This window comes from Pygoscelis adeliae, unplaced genomic scaffold (assembly GCF_000699105.1).
Source record: "Pygoscelis adeliae isolate BGI_AS28 unplaced genomic scaffold, ASM69910v1 Scaffold106, whole genome shotgun sequence".
Lineage (NCBI taxonomy): Eukaryota > Metazoa > Chordata > Aves > Sphenisciformes > Spheniscidae > Pygoscelis > Pygoscelis adeliae.
In genome coordinates, this window is record NW_008824939.1 from 2,936,251 (window position 1) to 2,957,275 (window position 21,025).

Sequence of the window (21,025 nt, forward strand, 5' to 3'; positions counted from 1 at the left end):
ACTAATTCTGCTGTGCACTACATTAGTGTAAAATATTAAAATGGAAAAAGTTGAAACACAATTCAACTACAATTCATTTTAAATGAGCTAAGATAACCCAAACAAATTATTACAGGTTCAAAAAAAGTTCTAACCGATATTTTACTTTAAAAAAAAATTATATACTTACGCAAAGGAAATGACAACAAAATCAAGCCAGTTCCAGGGGTCACGAAGGCAAGTAAAATCATTTATACAGAAGCCTCTTGCAAGGATTTTTACCAGAAATTCAAAAGTATAAATTCCAGTGAAAGTGTACCTATGAGAAAACATCCAAGCAGAAGTTAAAGATTGTCATTCAATGACACGATGTCACAGGCATCACAGGAAAATCACTCAAAAACAGTGGTTAGTACATGCACTGTAATAGCAGCTACATACTCATATAAACTATGACTGCTTTCCCACCATTCTTCTGCAAAATAATTGGATTTATTTATTTTATCTGAAACATATTTTTGCAGTTTCTGGCATATAAGATTTAGAAATTTCAGCACAAATAATAATAAGCATAACGAACATGAAGAAAATAGTTTTGCTCAAATAAAAATTTCAGCATGGTTGCCATGTCAGAAATAAAATCCATAGGTAAGTGAAACCTAGTGTTTACTAAAGTTACTTGATGGCTGACCAGGTAGACTTGAGAATGTCAAACCATAATCCTCATCAGAGGTATTTTCTTTAAAGAGGGTCTGTGTCCCATTTTTAGATTTTGTTACACAAAATGAAGGTGCTTCACAGGGGCTATAGAAAGCATCTTCCACACTGAAAGCAGTAGTTTCAGGTTGAATGGCTATTCTCTTCCTTTTTATTTTCTTCCTTTTTTTCTTTTTTTTTTTTAATAAAAATGCTAAAGGAACAGCTCAAGAGGGGGAATGCATAAAAACATTACTTGTACAAACATTGTGAGCAAAAGTATTAATCAGAGTTTTGTTCAGAGAAAAAAGGTTAATGATATCACAGTTTCCTTCCTTCCTAGAGCTTGCAGGTCTATGCTACTTTGAGTTGCAGCTGGGATCAAACTCCAGGCTAGAAAAAGGAGAATACTGGTATTACACACAAGGGTAAGTAAAACTACATAGTCTAGCTCTTAATTTAGCTTTTCATTTTTAAACCACTTAAAAAATTAATAGCTAATTTAAGTATACTTACTCTACATTCTTTGTCCAGTCTGGAAGGTTACTCCACGTCATAAATACACAGTTTGTCAAAATAGTGAGCATAATGAACATGCTGAACAATGTTGACTGTAGTCAAGGAATATACTCTTTTCTAATGCTGAATTCACATCACACAAAACATGAGGAATTGACCAGGCTATAGAATGCTGACAACATATATGATACAAATCAGTTTACTATCACTAGCAATGTCATAAATAATGCAAAGATGTTTCACAATAATGATGGCTATACCACTAACTCTGTAATCTAGGTATACGTGCCGTGCAACTCTTCCTCTCAATTTAATCAGAGGGTTAAAGTGACAAATCTTAGCTCTGATTCATTTTGAGAGAAAGAATTAAGGGCAGGAAAACATTTGAACACTAAACCAAAAACCCCAATGTTATTAAATATTTAAAAAGACCAGTAATAATTTTTAACAAACCACTTGAAAAGGATATGAATGAACCAAAATCTTAATAGCTATTCTTCTAACAATATGGAAAGGAGATAAAAGGTACAAGGCAGGTGTGGCACTGAACCTGAAGATTGTCTTCCCTTTATTCAATACTATAAATGTCTTTAAAAAAAAAAAAAAAAAAAGGGAGGGGGGGATAGGAAATGTGAAATTAAGGATACATGTTAGCAACCTTGACATAAATAGAGGCTGCACTTACACAGATGTAAGTAGACAAATTTATTTTCAGTATAATTACACAAGCAAATATCAGATTCTAAATTTTCACATGAGCAATGAAAACCGAACACCATACATTCTTTGGTTCTGTGCTCTTAAACAAAATCTGCATTTCAGCATTTTTCAAGATTATGTAATTACATTAAAAATGTAATTAAAAATTTGTCATTTTAAACAAAAATTAATCCAGCTATATTACTTGCACTTCAGATCAAAGCTGGCAATGCAAAACAAAGCACCTAATTGACCATTTTTGGACACTTATGAGCAACTGTTTAACCATTTCAGCACTTTAAAACTGTTTCTGAAATGAGACATCCTGGGCTTTTAAAAGCTTTACTGCCTTTATTGCCTGTGCAGTCACCACTAGTACCATTTATGCAACCATTTTTGATTTTGACTAGGAGACACAATGAAAATGTCATCTAATGAAATCTTAATGCAATCTACATCTTACGATTATCCTCCCAAAAGACTAATATCCGGAAATAAGCAGGTTTTAACACTGAATCTTTCTGTTTTCTAATTATATTCTACTGTAAAAGAAATAGATCATTTGACAGTAGCATTCGTGCAGTTGAAACAACAAAAACTGAAATAAGTAAAAAAACGACATCTAATTATTAGTCCTTAACATTCTGTACAGGAAAAAACACTGCTTTAACTTAGTTGCTTCTTAGAGAGCTAATATAGCTCTTTGGTCAGTTACTTACATGCAAGATACTAATCTGTTTATTATCCAGTACTTCATTTCAAGAACCTGTTCTATGTTTTTAATTCAACAAGCATTTTATTGATTTACACAATAAAATAACCACTCACTGCTTATTTTGTACTGCCTTTTAAATGTAAACTCGATTTTGCTTTCATTCTGGACATCATTCCACTTCTCATGCCTACATAAAACCACCTTTTCTTCAGCTGTACTTGCCAAAGTCATCACCCTTGCTCTTTTCTCCTTTTGTTATCATTACATCTATAAAAGAAACTGAGTCACATTACAGTACATATATATATAAATTTAGATTTTTGTCTTCAGGTCTATATTAGGCCTATTACACAGACCCAATACTAAAACACGAAGTACACAGTTTTAGTCTTTTCACTCAGTCCCATGTGAGAAATGAATATGGGGCTACTCACAGGAGTGTTATTTTTATACTGTTTTGCTGAACTGATACTGAGCCACAAACCCTCTTTTACGTTAAACAAAACCACAGCATTTGCATCTGTGCAGATGTAAAGTGATTCTAAGAGGAATGATGCAGACTTTCAAGAACCTCCTTGCTCTGTAACATACTATTATTGAAGGCATATGACCTCAAATTGTCCTACCAGTGTACTGTCTTCATGTTCCTCACAGGGCAGTGTGGGGAGGGCTTACTTGCTGGGGAATTGGTATTAAAATCATCCCGATGATTAAAATCATCAGGAAAAACATAACTGGCCAGAAAAATCAAATCCTCCCTATGAGACTCAGAACAGTTGCAGCGGTCCTGAAGCAAACTCTAGCATAACAAACTCCCATCTGTAAATGACACAAGCTGTTACCAATCCACAGAAATCACATCACATGAAGCTGGCAATATGTGATGATAATGATTTTTTTTTTTTTTTACTTATGTCCCTCCCTAGTCAAATAGAGTTTAACATTTAACTTTTTGTAAAACAAATATTTCTATGAGATTTCAAGGAATGTTTGACAGTCGATCTTTTTGGCAGATGACTGAACAAGAACTTTGGACAAAGACTACTCTGCTGAACTAGATCCCAGGTACTGTCTATGTTTCCTAGAAACCCCAGGAACAGAGTAGCCAGACAAAAAGGAAGTTTTCAAATGCTTCAGCATTCAATCAGATTTGAAGAGATTAAAGGACATCTAATACAAAATCCACTAACTCAAAATATCATAAGAAAACCTTAGACATTAAAAGAAAAGCTCTTTCAAAAAACAAGCAACTTAAGCAGAAGAGTTACAGTCATATTTATAGTGTATTCAAAATAATTAACATGATATCACATACTGCATAATTCTTTCAACCAGGGCTTCTGACTACCTCCACACCAGAGCATTTATCACTTTATAGTTCAACAGGAGTGTTCTAATCACACTCTTAATATAAAACACTTACTTTTTTATTGATATAATATGGATCCAGGTCCTCCAGGGGCTCAGACACCATTCCTGGAGGAATATCACCATAAATAAATGGCAGCGTCTTTCCTGCCTCCAAGTCATTACTTGGCTTTGGGTGGTTTTCTTCATGACCACCATCATCTTTATGCTCATCTTTGTCACAATGAGATGTTTCATCAGCAATACGTTTTTCAATAGCTGCAAGAGATTCTCTGGTGAAATAGAAGAAGCTGTCAGATCCTGGCGGTACCAGCATTGCCTGTGCCATCTTTTCATTCTGCAAACTTTAAATGCTTTTAGGCTCTTGTGCAAGAAGATCCTAGGAGAACATGAGAAAAAAAGAAACAGAAAATAGAGGGCAACAGCAACAAAAATCCCCAAATAAAAGCTTTTGGCATAGTCATAATCTGCCTCTTTTCTAATTCTAAAGCACTGTAGCAAGAAATATTTGAATTAATTGTCAGATACTTAATAGAAAATTAGCTACCTTAGCTTTCCTAAAGTAACAACATGGCAAGCAGACACAAGTTATGAGGTAAAGAAAAAAATGAAAGGAAAAAAAAAGGATCAAATTTGCATACAGTTTGTCAACTCAGGTTAATACAAACCTCACAAAAAGAAAAAAGGAAAAACATTCTTGCTTTCCCTAGCCTAAACATTAAGTTAAAACACACCTTTTTGTGAAAAAGTAAGAAATGTGTTAACACAGCTACATACTGCAGTCAATGGTTACAAGTTCTAACATACGGATTTATACATCAAGTTGGCACAGGACCTTAAAAAAAACTTGCAACTTCTATTACAAAAGTAGAAGGAAAAAACATGCCCTTTCTATTACTCTCTTCATTTCTGATGGCAACACTACTCCATCTGGTGGCTTATACTATGCTTGCTAAACTAATGTTTATATTATACTATTAGACAGGTACTACATAAACGCATTCGATATTTAAAGCCATATGCACAAGCAGAAAGCAACTGAGCTGAAGTTTAGTCTTCCCCTTTTTGGGTTTCCTGACTTGCATCTTCCTGATTTTTAATTGTAACTTTGGTGGTGCTATGCTCCATAATTAAGGAAGTTATGACAGATGAAGGGGTTTAGATTTATCCAAAAATCACAGCATACTCTCCCCAAAGTTACAGTACTCTCTCTGAGGCCAGATATATTTTCAAAAGACCTAAAAATAATAAATTGATTAAATTACAACAAACAGTAAGTTTTTAACAGATCACGTCTTTCTAGGTTTCCATTTTCTACAGTGAGAGCACAGTTAACACCCATGGGTGCAATGTCTTCAGAATAAACCAATTTTATGAACAGAGACAAAATGGAATCCAGTCCTACTTGCTGACATTGCTAAGTATTGTAGCCTTTGTCAACACAACATTGTGATGGGTTGACCTTGGCTGGCTGCCAGACTCCCAGCCAGCTGCTATCTCACTCCCGCTCCTCCAATGAAGTGGGGTGGGGGAGAATAAAGCGAAAAAGCACATACGTCAAGATAAAGACAGGGAGATCACTTACCAATTACTGTCATGGGCAAAACTAACTTGACTTGAGGAAAAATACATTTTTGCCAATTAAAATAGATTTGGATGGTGAGAAACAAAGACAAAACCTAAAAGAACTTCCCCCCCTTGCCCCTTTTTTCCAGGCTCAACTTCACTCCTTCATTCTCAACTCCTATACCTCCTCCCTCTCTGAGTGGCACAGGGAGGACGGGGAATGGGGGATTGGGGTCAGACCACTTCAGTTCCTCTTTGCTGCTCCTTCCTCCTCACATTTTTCTCCTGCTCCAGTGTAGGTCCTTCCCACAGGCTGCAGGGCTTCAGAATAAGGCTGCTCCAATGTGGGCTCTCCATGTGCCACAGTTCCTTCAAGGAAAATCCACCTGCTCCCGTGCAGGCTGCAGTGTGGATATCTGCTCCGTCATGCTCCTCCAGGGGCTGCAGGGAAACACCTGCTTCATCACGGCCTGTCCCACAGGCTTCATGGGAATCTCTGCTCCAGCGCCTGGAGCCCCTCCTCCCCCTCCTTCACTGACCTTGGTGTTCGCAGGGCTGCTTCTCACACTTTTTTCCTCACACTGACATGTGGCGTTTTGCCCTTTCTCGGATGTGTTTTCCCACAGGCGCCACCATCTTGGCTGAGGGACTCAGCTGTGCCCTGCGGTGGGTCTGCTAGAGCCATCTGGAAACGGCTGTGTCTTGTCCGAGCCCCAGCCCCTCCTCACAGAGGCTGGCCCTGCAGCCCCCCCACCAAAACAGGTGGTGCCACAGACACCCAGTACAGAAATACTGTGGATACTGGTCAGGGTGCTGTGAAGCCTAATTCCCAAGAGGAAAAAAACTGAAGCGGATTTAGATGAGTTGCTCCATTTGCTACAGGCTTCTGCCACCAAAAATGTCACAGATGGAGCCTGTTCTACCCAGGAGGTGAGAGCTGACTGAAGACGTAACTTTCTTTCTGATCACAGTGTGAGCTCAATAGTAGGGGTGTGCTGGGAAGGAAAAAAAATTGATGACATACTTTTTCATGAAGTGTAACAGCTCCAAAGTCAATCAACACATGACACCACGAATCCCAGAAATCTGCCTCTTCTAGGTCAGCTTTTAGGTCAACTTAATGTTAGTTGCGGAAATCTGCTATTTTTTAACAATTTTCAAGCAGAACCTAAATTCTCACCGACACGCAACCTAACGTTACACAAGCTATCTCTTCCTCAAAATTAGCCACTCAAGGGTATGCACAGACTTCAAATTCCTGCTCTTTCAACTGAGATACAACAGCTTCTGAGTCGTTAGCAAATACTCTTTACGATGATAAAAGACACAAAAAAGGGGTCTTTGCACAGGCTAGTAAAGAGATGAGAAATTTTCTAATAAATAGCTATAGAAATCAGACATTCTTCATGTCAGCCACCAAACACTTTAGGAAAACACAGAAATGTTTTTTCTCTGGACCAGAAAGCCTGAGAACGCCAAGTCTTCCCTTATTTATTAAAAAATGAGTAATTTAATCCGTGCCATCTTAAAGTGATCCACCATTCTTAAATCATAGAATCATAGAATCATTAAGGTTGGAAGAGACCTCCAAGATCATCGAGTCCAACTGTCAACCCAACACCACCATGCCCACTAAACCATGTCCCTAAGCGCCTCATCTACACGTCTTTTAAATACTTCCAGGGATGGTGACTCAACCCCTCCCCTGGGCAGCCTGTTCCAATGTTTAACCACTCTTTCAGTAAAGAAATTTTTCCTCACATCCAATCTAAACCTCCCCTGGCGCAACTTGAGGCCATTTCCTCTCGTCCTGTCCCTAGTTACTTGGGAGAAGAGACCAACACCCGCCTCGCTACAGCCTCCTTTCAGGTAGTTGTAGAGAGCAACGAGGTCTCCCCTCAGCCTCCTTTTCTCCAGGCTAAACAACCCCAGCTCCCTCAGCCGCTCCTCATAAGGCTTGTTCTCCAGACCCCTCACCAGCCTCGTTGCCCTTCTCTGGACACGTTCCAACATCTCAACATCCTTCTTGTAGTGAGGGGCCCAAAACTGAACACAGTATTTGAGGTGCGGCCTCACCAGTGCCGAGTACAGGGGCACGATCACTTCCCTGCTCCTGCTGGCCACACTATTTCTGATACAGGCCAGGATGCCGTTGGCCTTCTTGGCCGCCTTGGGCACACTGCCGGCTCATGTTCAGCCGGCTGTCGACCAACACCCCCAGGTCCTTTTCTGCCAGGCAGCTCTCCCCATGATCAAGATGAAAGGTTTGACTGTTGTTTAGCCTTCTCCAGTGAACTCTTCTCAAATCCATAGCACCAGTGACCCTGAAGATCTGCCCAGCCATGCTTGGACTAAGAACCAGCTGTGTCTCAAAAGGTACTTTTCCTTCAGAAGCTGGACGACATCTGTGCCTCTAAATACCCACGGAACAAGTACCAGCAAAAAGTGAAAGATATCTGTCTTACAAGGAAGAACACCAGGTTCCTTTTCCATAAGCTTCATTTTTACCTAAGAGCTAAAGTAAGTAACGCAAGTATTATTTGGTGCCCTTAGGTCATTTATTTAGCTTACAACTCTGTTTTTCAGAAATAAAATGGGGGGAGGGGTATTATCTGCTTCTTTATTTGTAAGCTGAAAATTCACAAGGATTTCCTTAGTGCGAGCAGCCATGTCTATATAATTTTTATTTTTTTTTTAAGTCTAGGAAAGTTCTTGCTAGCAGGGGCTTTTTCCTACACCAAGGTGGTAGCAGTATTAAGTTAAACAGTAGGTTTTCCCCAAAATACCCATTCCTATATGGTATATTAACCAATACTGTATGTGTTGTAACGGATTCTGAGGACTGCAGTTATATAAAATTTGCCTTTTCTGTACTCAGTGATGCAAACTACAGTTAATATACATGCAGCTATATGTAATCAGTCTACACACAGTTATTAACTAAAACAGTTAGATCGTTGCACAAACTCTTTTAGAGTCTGAAGAGACAAGAGAGCAAGATCTACAGCCATTAAAACATCTTCTGTCTTAAAATCAAATAAAACAGGAGCTGTACACACAGTGCTGCCCTGTTACAGTCATGCTGCCCTTTATGGGCTAAATATGATACAGGTTTTTCAGCACATCTACACACCACTGACCAGTCCACCATGCCTACGAACAAGCAGGGGCATACTTGGCAGTCTAAGAAACACGCATGCAACTTCATGTTTGATGACTATCTTCAGAAACAAAACAGGCAGAAACAAACTTGTCAACAAAAAGAAAGGGGAGACACTCTCTGAGAATAAAACAAATATATACCATAATGTTCAGCTAGTGTTTTGGAGGATGTTCTCATTACTTGGAGAAAGACTTTGCAAAACTTTAAAAATAGTTTTCTAGTCAACTTTATGAATGTAGGCTCAGAAAGTGATGAATATGATGCCTGCAGAAAGTACTTGTTACTAAACACATACTTGAAGAATGTCACTAACTTATTTCTGTCTATGCATTTAGACTAAATTTGCTCTTTAGAAGTCTATAATATGTAAAACTAAAATTTCACGACTGTTCATTTTACCAAATACCACTACAGCCTTATAGCAGTTTTTCTGAGTTGTTACAGATGTTATCAGAATGAAACCCAATCTTTCCGCTTAAACGTTCATCTTCCACCGGTTTATTCAGCAAGGCTTAAGTGGTATCCTTAGGGCTGAGATGAACTCCAGTATTTCTCTCTAGAGACACCATAGCCAATGACTGCAGCACATCTCTCAGTGTTAACATAAAACAGAAAAAGGTTCTTTTCCAATACATAACAGGAATCTCTTTTATTAATGATTTACCCTAGCAGCCTAATCAAAACCCATGCTTGGAAAAAACCCATACCTGTTAAACACATCTTGAATTACAGTTCAGTGACCATATTTTCTTATCATGACTTTTTTAAAGTACTGCAAATACATAAAGTCTGTAGCATTGTGGAGCAAACTGATGCCACTTATATCATTACCTCATGGAAATCAGTTTATCCAAGAAAGAAATGGAGTGAAAAAAAACTATGAAGATGGATGGATTGGTTTAACGACTTAAATGTTCTCCCTCTCTTTTCCGCAATCTTGATGGCTTCTGTATTACGAACTAAGAGGTAATAACAAATCAAATCAGAAAACAAGAAAGAATGTGAATCCTGAAGAAACTGACAACCTTCACCCCGAAAACCCCACAAAGGTCCTTCTGAAAGCTTCCACCCCCCAAAAAAACCCCCAACATTAAAAAAATCTACCAGCAGTAAAAAACCAAAACCCAACACATAACCCCCCCTGTTTTCTCAGCTTACTATTAAGAAATAGGCTTATAATCCAACATGGCTGTATGGTGCATGTAAGCGTGAATGGAGACTCTCTCCATCAAGCAGGACAGAAAAAGCAAGTTATAAATGAAAGATTACAGACAACTGCTGCATACCACTGACTATCTAGTAGCACAGCACTAGAAGGAAACTCCTGGGTCCAGGAACAAGCCCCTAACAACATGATACTAATGTAAACATTAATATATTCTTATGGTTGAACGAGCAAGAATAATTTTTAAATGATCTTTTAAAATATATTTTAGATATGTATACAAAGAAAAGCATCTGGGTCATATTTATGTCATTTTAGAAACAGTACATCTCTTTTATTACTCCATTTTCTACATTTGACATGTAAACAGATTGCTGCTCCAATACATTCTCCATCAAGTTGTATTAAATCTAGTCCTGTATTATTTTATAGGTAGCAGTTTGAGGTTTTGAGCTTAAGTCCACTGGGCTAAAAAAGCATGAACATATTGTTTATATTTTCTATAGGAATCTACAAAAAGTTTATTTTAACATTTACAAAAATAATGATCAAGCTTAGACCCAAACCATACAGCAACAAACCCTCAGTACTGAGGAAATGTGTATCCCATACAGACATAGTATATTTATCTTCATATTTTTCAGAGTTAGAAACAACACATCTGCTCTTACTACTCTATATTCCATAACATAACGATGAATTTTTACAATATTATTTTCAATGTTCTCTGTACTATGGTACATTTCATAGTGCTATTTGAAAAACTTGAATAAAGTTTTCAGCATACTAAAGAAGCCAGGTGAAATTACGAAGTCTCAATAACCATGTAAGTCTCACATGTAAGAAAATTAGTTAAAAATAAGAAGCTAGTACCATGACAGTCAGGTGAAGATGTACAGTGAAATTCAATTAGACAAATGATCAAATTTGATGAGTCACAAGCAAACCTACATATATTTTCTTGCTATGCTCTTTTTTGTGCACATGTGTATATAAAAGAATATGGGTTTTTTTCCACGGATATTGAATTTTACTATATAAAGACTTACATTATTAACTACTATATTGTCATTATTCAATGATGCGGCCTTCAGACTGTTACAGTTTCTGCAGAAAATAAGCTGGCTTTATCCCTGCTATTTCAATATTACTATTCTGTGATTGTTTGCAAAACAAGAAGCTGGCTGTAATACAAATCCAGAAAGTTCTTAGGAAAACAGATTAATCTAGAAAGCATCTGCTCTAATCAACAATTAAAAATCTAGTATTCTTCCTTCTCCTCTCAAATAATTTCCTGTGTAGATGCTAACAGTACATACACTATTTGTCCACTTATAATGCTAAACATCAATAAGAACTAAAACATTTCTGAATTATTAATTGCTCTGAGACGGAATAAATTAGACGTATGGTACATTTCACCCTTGATACTTCTCGGCAGGAGACTGTGGCAATACAATAGGACTAAGAGGGACAACTCATTTTAAACAAAAGATTTTGCCATGTCCTTCATTTATAATTTGTTTCTTTCTCTATAGCTTGTTCATGAAAATCATTTTAAAGACTAAAACAAACACCTATGGAAGACAGACTGAATTTCTGTTCGGTTCTAGGGATTCAACTTCTTATATGCAACTCACCTTGCATGACCTGTATCTTTTCCAAAGTTATTCCAAACTAGCTATTTTCAATTCAATCACCTCCAATTTCAATGTATGAATTTATAGTAATACTCAGAAGATATCTGAAAAATATTACTATTGCAGGAAAGAAAAATGTTTAAAGGTAGAGGATGCTACAGCTGATCCTAAAAAAGAAAATTCCTCTAATATAAGTCCATTCTCAGAATCTGCAACCACTTAGGCAAACTGATCTGCCTCTTTCCTTTATGTCAGAAAACGTATTCATCAAGTGCAGATCCAGGAAATTCAGTCCTCACAAACAAGCAATCCAATCACTGATGGAAACAGTGAAAACAGAAAATCTGGAATAGAGTCAACACATCAAATGCAAAACTGTGAAGGTGTTTTATTGTTGGTAATGCAATGAAAAACAATGAAAAACATGATTTACATTGTCAAAAATGTGACATGTACATATTTTTATTCTAGCAAGTATGATATTTCTGTCATTCACATAAGTGACTACTATGACATTTTTCCAGACCACAGAAATACTTCTCAAAATTTCAAGACCCTGCTTCTAGTTAGGTGATTCTTCCTCCTTCAATTTGCTGCTGTATTTATGTGTCATTAAACCAGTTTCTGTCAAAAGATGACTTTATGTAGTTTCCAACACAAAGCACTGATAGTGTGTGCTGGGTGACCTTTGCTCCAAAACACTTCTCTTTTATGACACCAAAGATGATGACATCAAGTTAATTACATTATGACCTTTACTTTTATAATTTTGGATATTTTTTTCTGTATAAATTCACAGCAAAGACAACCATCAAAGCTTTTAAATAGTGTTTCTCTCTGTGGATTTAAATGAGCATGCATCTAACTCCTTGTTTTGATGCTTAAAAGATAAATAGAAAAATTAAATATCTCCATGGATACCACGTAACAACATACTGTAGTTGCTTAGAGATTAAGCTATGAAACAATACTCTCTATACATATTTGCAAATAATCATGGTACTTGCACAGTGTTTAGTTTCTTGTATTCATTGGCTGAAAAAAATGTATGATGGAAGGGCAACCATCATACAGGATAAATTCATTTTCTTCACACAGAGTACTTATTACCCAATAATTGTATTCAGTTACAAAACTGAATACACCGCTTAAACTCACTTTAGCTATATGAACTCTTTAGGATGTAACTGCCAGATTCCCCAAATGATAATCCAAAATGTATTTTATCCAGAAATCATATGGACTTGATCTTGTATCATTTAAATCCTGTAAGTTTTTGTACCAAGAGAAGTTAGTGAAAACACAGTGAAAAAGAACTTCTATTCTTGTACAACAGAGAAAATAAAGTTTTAGAAAAGGCAGGTTTAGCAAGATGTTTAAAAGGAAATTGAAAACAGTTCTCCAGGAGGGTTACTGTTTCCTTCTGCATTCAAATTTAAAGGAAGGAATAAAATGTTTAAAAAAAAAGACAAATCTCCAATTAAAAAAAAAAGATTTTTCCAAAACTACTTACTCTGGCCTCACTTACCGAATAAGACCTCAAAGGTACAAGAAAAACAAGAATGGCAATGACAACATTGCAAGTTACTTTTCAGAGTTAGATTTCTCTTACATTACAGATTTGCTGCAGTGATTCCAAGAAGTCAATAAATAACACTTTCAGAAAAGAAGAAAGTTCTACAGTACTTCTAGATTAAATGTTCAGAAGCTCTCTGGCTCAGATTTCACCTTCACTGAATGAATGCCAGCTGAAAAAGAAAAGCACATATCCTTGAAATGAAATTGTGAAGAAAAGAATTGCCACAATAGGCAGAAGTATTGCTTTTAAATGTTCTGCCTACATAAAACCCAGACATCCATTAAATTCTTACAGACTGCAGTCATGGCATCATCACCAGCACATGTGCTCACTTCACATTTTCTTGGATAATGCAATTTTTAAAAAGAGTAAAAAAAAAAAAAAAAAAAAATCTTTTGCTTGAAAAGGATATTTTTCCAGGAATAATCTTTCTTTTTTTGTGAAGTGGAAAGAAGTAAATAAAAATCAGTTGGGTGTTTTTTTTTTCCAAATGGGATCCTGACAAAGCTGTGTGGTCCTTAGCAGGACTCTGATCCACAGAATAAGAGCTTAATATTCACATACACGTACAAAGAAATCCAGAAATTGCACTATTAGAAATTGGAAAAATGTTTCTTTCAAGTTCACAAGTTGATTTATTATCTGTCAAATGCTACGTTACAACAAACTTAAACCCCAGAATTTGGTCCAAGTTCTTAAGTCAAGAATTCTTATTTGATTTAGCATATATATGAGAACCAAAACTTTTAACATCATACGTAAACCAATCATGCAGATCCTCCTTGCGTAATGGACCATTTATTGGAAGGCACTCAGCTACTCTGCTTTCTCGCACAGCAGAATAAGCGTAACTGTATACAGCATTATGTTACATGACTAACATTAAATTAGTTTTATCCAAAGCCACTCGCGACTTCCATTAACATGAGCGAGATTTAAAAAAACCTCAATTACTTTTAAAGTGGTTAAGGTCTCCCAAACAGTCTTTGTTATCAAGAGCGAACATTCACAAAGAAACTATACTTGGAAATTATAAACTTGGAGACAATAAGCAACATTTCTTTTCTGAATTAATGGGAAAATGATAACTTTCACAAGAAGTTAATTTTCTTTGTATTATAAAACCAGGATAATGTATTTTAGCATATTACGTGACGTGCTTGGAGAAGGACATGTTAAATGGAAAGCAGAGGCATTTTTCCATGCATAAAATGCAAACTTCCTGCAAAATAAAATGGGCAGGGAGGCATGATACATAACATTTGGCCTAACATCTACATTCTGTTGCGAGAAGACTCATTGCAAAACCACAGCCATGATACTTCTCTATATTAAATATATTCATGTTGACTTGAAAATGCAAGATAGTTTTAAGCTTGTGTGTAAACTGTAGTGTTGTCAGAGATCTTTTTCACTATTGTTTTGTAAAATGAAAACCAAAGGGAAAAAAAAAACCAAACCCACAGCTACTCTACCAGTCCTATGTCCAGCAGTACATTATTGGAGAAAGTTTCAGTTAAATCTCCCAAAAATCAGAGCTGTGAATAAAGGCGATGGACTGAAAACACTCAGTTTAAGACTGAAATGTTAATGAATAAGTCAGAGGCTCTTCCCAAAAACTGTCTGAAAAAAGCTGAGCATCAGAAATCTCTAGGCATCAGTCAACCTTACAGTAAATTACCACCTTTAACGAAGTCACACAGAGAAGGCCGGTGTTATACTGCAACCAAAGGCAACCAGCCAATCAAACGAAAGAAGTTCTGAAGTATATCCACTTCATTGAGAGCTTTAATTCTGGGGAAGTGTATCTACAAACAATGGCATCGGATTATTTTAAACAGCTGAGACAAAAGGAACATGCATTTCTTCTTGCATATAAAAATTTCTATACATTTCCACAGGTAAAAATTTTCTGGTCTCATAGCAAAAAGCAGCAGTATCTGAAATAACAAATCTAATAATGTCTGCATCCAAACAATTATTATTACACGAAAGGTTTATGACTTCCCACTTAAGGATGTTATTTCCCCTGAAACAGGTCACTGCTTTAAATTACCCATATTCTGCTTTTCATCAGAAAGACAAACATAAAATTTCTTGCCTCCAGCAGTTGGAACTTCATATCTATATAATGCAAGCAAGCAAAGAATTAATTATCTTTCTAAACAAATATATGATCTACCTGAAATTTTAAATGACTTGAACTTCTGAAGGAGTCTCCCCTGAGAGAGAACTCAACATTAAGTAAATTTAGGAGGAGGAGTTATGTCATACTGCACACCATGTCAGCAAACATGTTGCAGTGAATGAAAGGAGGTGAGCCTATCTCAACTATCTGCATTCATTCCTTAAACAAAAGGGCATTTCAAGTTAATCCATATGATACGCTAGTCTAACTAAAGCCTGGCAAGACCATTACATCAAATATGGTATGAGTTTTCAATAACCTATTTTGTTGATTAACTATTTTTTTTCCTTGTTATACAGTGGTATTGATAATGGCCATGTCCCTTTATGATCAAATATATTTTTCCATTAATCATCAAAAATGTATTGGGGTCCACAGAGGTGACTAAACCAACAATATAGTTTTTCTTGGTTTTGTTTATAAAAGACACATGTTCCTCACATTGTTAGCAATGTATTATCATCGTACTACTATCTACAGAGCTCTGCCCGTGACCCTGGAAGACAATCCAGATTTACTGATTGGTCGGTCTTACCAGTCATTAGATAAAAAGACATTACACAGGAGGAGCTGGACATACCAAATAGAAGCAAAATGCCTCAGATAAATTAGTTATTCCATTAAGGGTGCTATTTGAGAAAGAATTCTTGAAAGCGTATGGCTGAGCCTCTGCATTGGTGCCTGGGGGAACCCCCACGTACGACAGAACTGCTGTCAGTAGTTACAAGGATACACCAAGATGAACCTCTGGTTTTTTGAAGGCAACTCACGGGATTTTGTGAAATTTATCAGTTTTTAGAAAGGAGGATAACTCGTTGAATCAGTCATAGCTACAAAAGACACAAAACATTTACTAGAGAAATAACTTATACCAAGCTTTTCATAGAAAAATTAGACAACCCAACAACAATTTCAGATTCGATTCTTTCTCTCATAAAAATAAATAGATAATCCTCCCTTTAAAGATTTTTTCACTGCAAGTTAAAGAATTTAGGGCTGGGAGGAAGGAAAAGCTTGAGAGTTTCTTTCACCTTTTTATAGCTAGGTGCTGGAATTTTCACAGTGAATCCATTGCTGATCCATTAAAATATATCCTCTCAAAGTTCATTTACTATCCAGAGAAACTGCCTCAGCAGCAAATCAAAACCGCTCCACAATTTGTTCAGACCTCATAATTTAGTATTAATGAATTATTAATATGGTGATAAATAAGTTACATGCACACAATATTACAAAGTACATAAGCACTGTGCACAGCAAAGAAACTGCACACATCCACGTACATGGGATTTTGCATTAGTTTGGCTCTTGTAAGCACGGAATCAAAAAGTCATCTGTTAAGCCACGTACATCAGAATGCTCCATGTAAATTACTCAAAGTTTGTACATGATACTCAGACATTGCAGAAACATCTCCAAGTGATTTATTCCAACTCATGCAGGTGTAGTACTTGCTGTATATTTTTTAGACTTTAGACTGTTACATCATTCAAAGTTTTATCATCATCATTCCAATAACTTTACTGTAAAATTGACTGAAAAATAAAATTATCTTTAATGCCTTACCTCTATCAGCTTAAAGTCAATGTATTGGGATCCCTCTGACTGACTGTACCAACACCGTCTTTACATCAATGAAACTTTCATTAATGCAGAAAGTATTGTTGTGAATTATGACCAATTTCATGGAAGTTAGAAGAAAATATTGGATTTGGTTTTTCCACACAGGGAACATGTATGCCAGCCTGAAGTAGAAGACTTAGTTTATTTCAACTGCAGCTAGAGAAGAAAAAGTTATGTCAATTTCTGATAAAATTTTTGGTACTGTATTTATAATCAGTTATGTAAAATACGATTACAGAAATCAGAGTAAAAAAATAGTTTGGGAGGCACCTTTGGAAGTCAGATAGTCCAAACTCCAGCTCAAAACAAGGCTAAGGTTATCTACCTTTTATTGCCTACACTAAGAACTCAGTAGGTTCAAGGGGTCTGTTCCAGGTTGCTTCCCCATTCCCCTCCACCGGGTCTCTCCAGGATCTCCCAAGGTGCCTTAGTAAAATCCTCCACCCACCATATTCCAACCTGCTCCTCATGCAAGTCAAGGCTTCTTTTACCAGCTCTCTTCAGCACCATCTCCCCCTCCAGCTTTCTGGCTTGTGTTCTATCAGGTCGAACTCTGGAATATTTGCTGCAGGTTTTTGCTGGTCTGTTATCAAATTCTCCTTTCTGTTTTTCTGCTTAAGTATTGGGCCATCACTAACACAAGTCACCGCTGTAAAGCAACAGCAATAAATGATGTCAAACCAGCACAGCTCCCAAAAAACTGCAGCTGAAAGCTTCCCTCCTGAACAATGAAAATTAATTAGGAACTGAAAGAGAATGAGCTCTTTATGCTACTCTAAATCAAGGTTTAAAAAACAGAAGACTTTTTTATATTAGGAAAGTCCTCTTGAATAATAATAATTACAAAAAAAAGCACAGAAACTGTGACAAAAACTAACAAGATACAAGTTAATAACATACTGCAGAACCCAAACCTATGTTTCACTGGATTTGAAACAGTAAAAAATAATGTTCTCAAATTCTTACAATATACCCTGTTTTTTATCTATCAGAAAGCTCAAAACATTATTATTTCCTTTAGGCCATAGCAGCAAAGCACATGTCTACCTACAATACTGAATACATTTTCCATTAACTGAAAACTGCTAAAATTCTGAAGCAATCTTTAAGTTTATTTGCTGTTATGGATAACACTGTTATGACATAATAAACGTGATGAGATTTTTTATTAAATGTTTCTCATGAATATTTTAAAAATTAGTAATTTTGTTGCGCTTTGATTTTCTATGTAGTAAATGAGGAGTTCTGTAAAACGGTCAGAGAGCATAACTGAACAGACATATCATTTGAAAGATTTTAGAAAGCAAATGTGCTTTGTTAGTGCTTTGTCACGAGCTTTATAGCCTGCAAATACCAATCGCATCAGGTTTTCTCCCCCAAACGTTGGAAAAGAATAAGATATTTTCTTCCTTTTGCAAATAAGAGAATATAGGAGAGAAGGAGGGGGAGAAAAAAGCAACTACCTCCCCCCCACCCCCGGCAAGTAAATATACAGAATGTGAAAACTGGCTACAGAATGTAAGAGACATAAAAGCAAGAAGTACAGCCAGACCTCTTTCAGTTCCTCATTCTGGCCAGACAGGCTCCCTATACCTCACTTAATGGGCTCATTAGTGTAATCTGAGTCTACCTTTTGTGCCTGTCTAATTTCCTAGTGAGGCTCAGCTGCTGTTCTGCAAATGGATACAGGCTGGGGGTGATCGGTAAAACCTGGCTTGGGTTATAGTGATATGGAGCCAAAATTCCCAAATCCATTCTATGTCTTTGCGCAAACACCCTGAAAATGGAAAATTGCATCAGCATACATAATCACAGAGATGTATGGCAGAACCTTTTCTTCTTGAAAAGGTTCACCTGTGAGGTTCAAAAAGGATTTAGCACCTCCACTATATTATTGGATTTTTTTCTGTATCAGAAAAAAATCTGTTTACTCATGACATCCATTTAAAAGCCACAGAAGCAGAATAAGCCTGTAAAATTGAGATGAGAGTTCAATACCAATTATTCCTTTCAGTTCAACAGCCTAAAATGCAGTGCTGTGTTGCTACAAGAGATTTTGAGGCTGTCAACCACATTGGCAAAGTTCACTGTCTGCTTCCCAATGAACATGACAGTCTGAGAAGGAAAGAGAAAGTTATTGACACCATGATGGGAAATCACAGGAGATAAAGACCAAAGCAGACGTGTAAGAGAAACGTCATTCTCATGACAAAGCCTTACTAACCTACTTCCAGCTAAAAGTTCTGTCCATAGTAATGAGACATTTTGGAGTGACACTAATGCCACTGTTTATACTACATCCAATCCACAGAAAGAAAGCTTTACTTTCTAAATATTTGAATCAGCACTAAAAAAAAACCAAAAAATGCAGAACAAATGCAGTTTTTAATGCCATTTTTTAACAAATAAGCAGCAAGAAAATACTAGCATGCTTTAAGAGTTTCATATTCAGTTCTTTACAGAGGAGTGCCCTAAGAATAGCTGTGTCCCCTAAGTAAAGCCAGAACACAGGAGCTGGACGGAACTCTATCAACGATGCCGGTTTTCCCGACGTCCCGCCTGGAGGTAACCGAGTTATGGGAACAGAACAGTGATTGCCACCAAAACCTGCAGAATCTTGACAACGTGGAGTCTTAGAAACGACTGGAATGAAAGAAAAGCTTGCTTATTCGTCAATCTCAGTTACCCTTTTTCTTTCCCCTCACACACTAAGGTAGTATAAAGTCTGTTTATATAAACTGCATCCCTAAATAAACACGCATGAGTAGATGTATTTATGAAATAAGGAGATACAAGTATTACTAATTTCCTAAGCTTGTAAAGCAGTTCATACGAAAACTGCCAAATAGTAAGAATATTAGACAAACACAGAAGTGCTTGCTAATCTGTTAGTAAAAAGATCTTGTTTTGGCCACAGTTAAAATATTTGAATTTACATTTCAGCCTTAACATGACGTACGCTTTGAAGTTTCTGGGATTTTGGTAACATCTGAAAAGAACATTATTTGACATGTAGTCCTGGGTGATCTATTTAGATAGTTCATTCCAAGACAAAAATGATGGCTAGCTTTTTCTCCAGAAACTGCAACCTCGCCTCAGTTATAATTTACTAATTAATGAATTATATAATTGTTGAAAAAGAAAATGAAAGCGCTTCCATAGTCAAACAAGAAAACAGATATTCAAGGATGTATAGAAACATGAATTGAGATACAAGAGACAGGAATTTGCAGCACACCAAGCCTGGAAACTAATTACCAACTCTGAATTAGCAGGTCTGTAAGCCAAGTAACTTTTTAAAAAGCCTAAAATATAAGACAAAATGGAATACATGGAATAACTATTTGTATATATTGTAACATTATTTTTTAGTTTGAATTTAAATCAGTATTTTGAATCAAAACCTATTGAACACAGCCTTTGACTTTATTAAAATTTTACATCAAGTTGGAACTGTTGATTAAACTCAGATTTAGATTATTTCCTCCTCTTTCTACAGTATTTTGCTATTATTGATGATATACATATTAAAAAAAAATCACAGTTACATTCAACTCCAGCTTTACTGTCAAAACCCAACATGATCTACAAACAAAAATATAGTAAATATAAGGGAATGAATCCTGTCATCTGCATATTCTGTCCTGACCAATTCAGTTAATACTGCACAGTAATATTAAAGATTCACTTACATTTGCATACATTTCTGTGAGTTTACAAAAACTACTACTTTTTATAAATACCAACACCAATGTAAGATCGTGCCTTCTCTTTGACACCGTAGCTGTGGAATATCCACAGAAATGCCCATCAAGCAAAGGTGCCAGGACAGTATAGACAAATCAAAATGTGTTAGATTCAAAGAAACTCCTCCAGCTGAAGCAGAAAATATATACAGGAAATACATATGTTAGCTAAACAGTAACGTAGAAACATGCAGAACATGGTAACACATTACAAACAGCATAGCTGTTAGAGTGGACATAATGGAATGAGACGAAGCATTGATGGCCTTTTTCCTCATGCCAAATTTATCACAAAAAAGAAAAACAGGCACCCTCATCATCATTGTTTTTAACCCAAACGTTAACCAAACTATTTCCACTATTATGCCAGTGGCTTAAG

The 21,025-nt window shown here is 36.4% G+C and overlaps 1 protein-coding gene across 5 annotated transcripts in view; it reads right to left on the reverse strand.

Moving 5' to 3' along the window:
• LOC103918151 (sodium channel protein type 2 subunit alpha-like) overlaps positions 1 to 4,304 on the reverse strand; it is a 48,734-nt gene extending 44,430 nt beyond the window's left edge. For all 5 annotated transcript variants that reach the window (XM_009325406.1, XM_009325403.1, XM_009325407.1 and 2 more), the window contains exons 1-4: positions 4,032 to 4,304; positions 1,664 to 1,782; positions 1,192 to 1,281; positions 170 to 298 (exon numbers count right to left, since the gene is read on the reverse strand). In XM_009325406.1, the coding sequence (XP_009323681.1) occupies positions 170 to 298; positions 1,192 to 1,281; positions 1,664 to 1,782; positions 4,032 to 4,304 (611 nt within the window). The remainder of the gene's footprint in view (positions 1 to 169; positions 299 to 1,191; positions 1,282 to 1,663; positions 1,783 to 4,031) is intronic.
• Between the last annotated feature and the right edge of the window lie 16,721 nt (positions 4,305 to 21,025).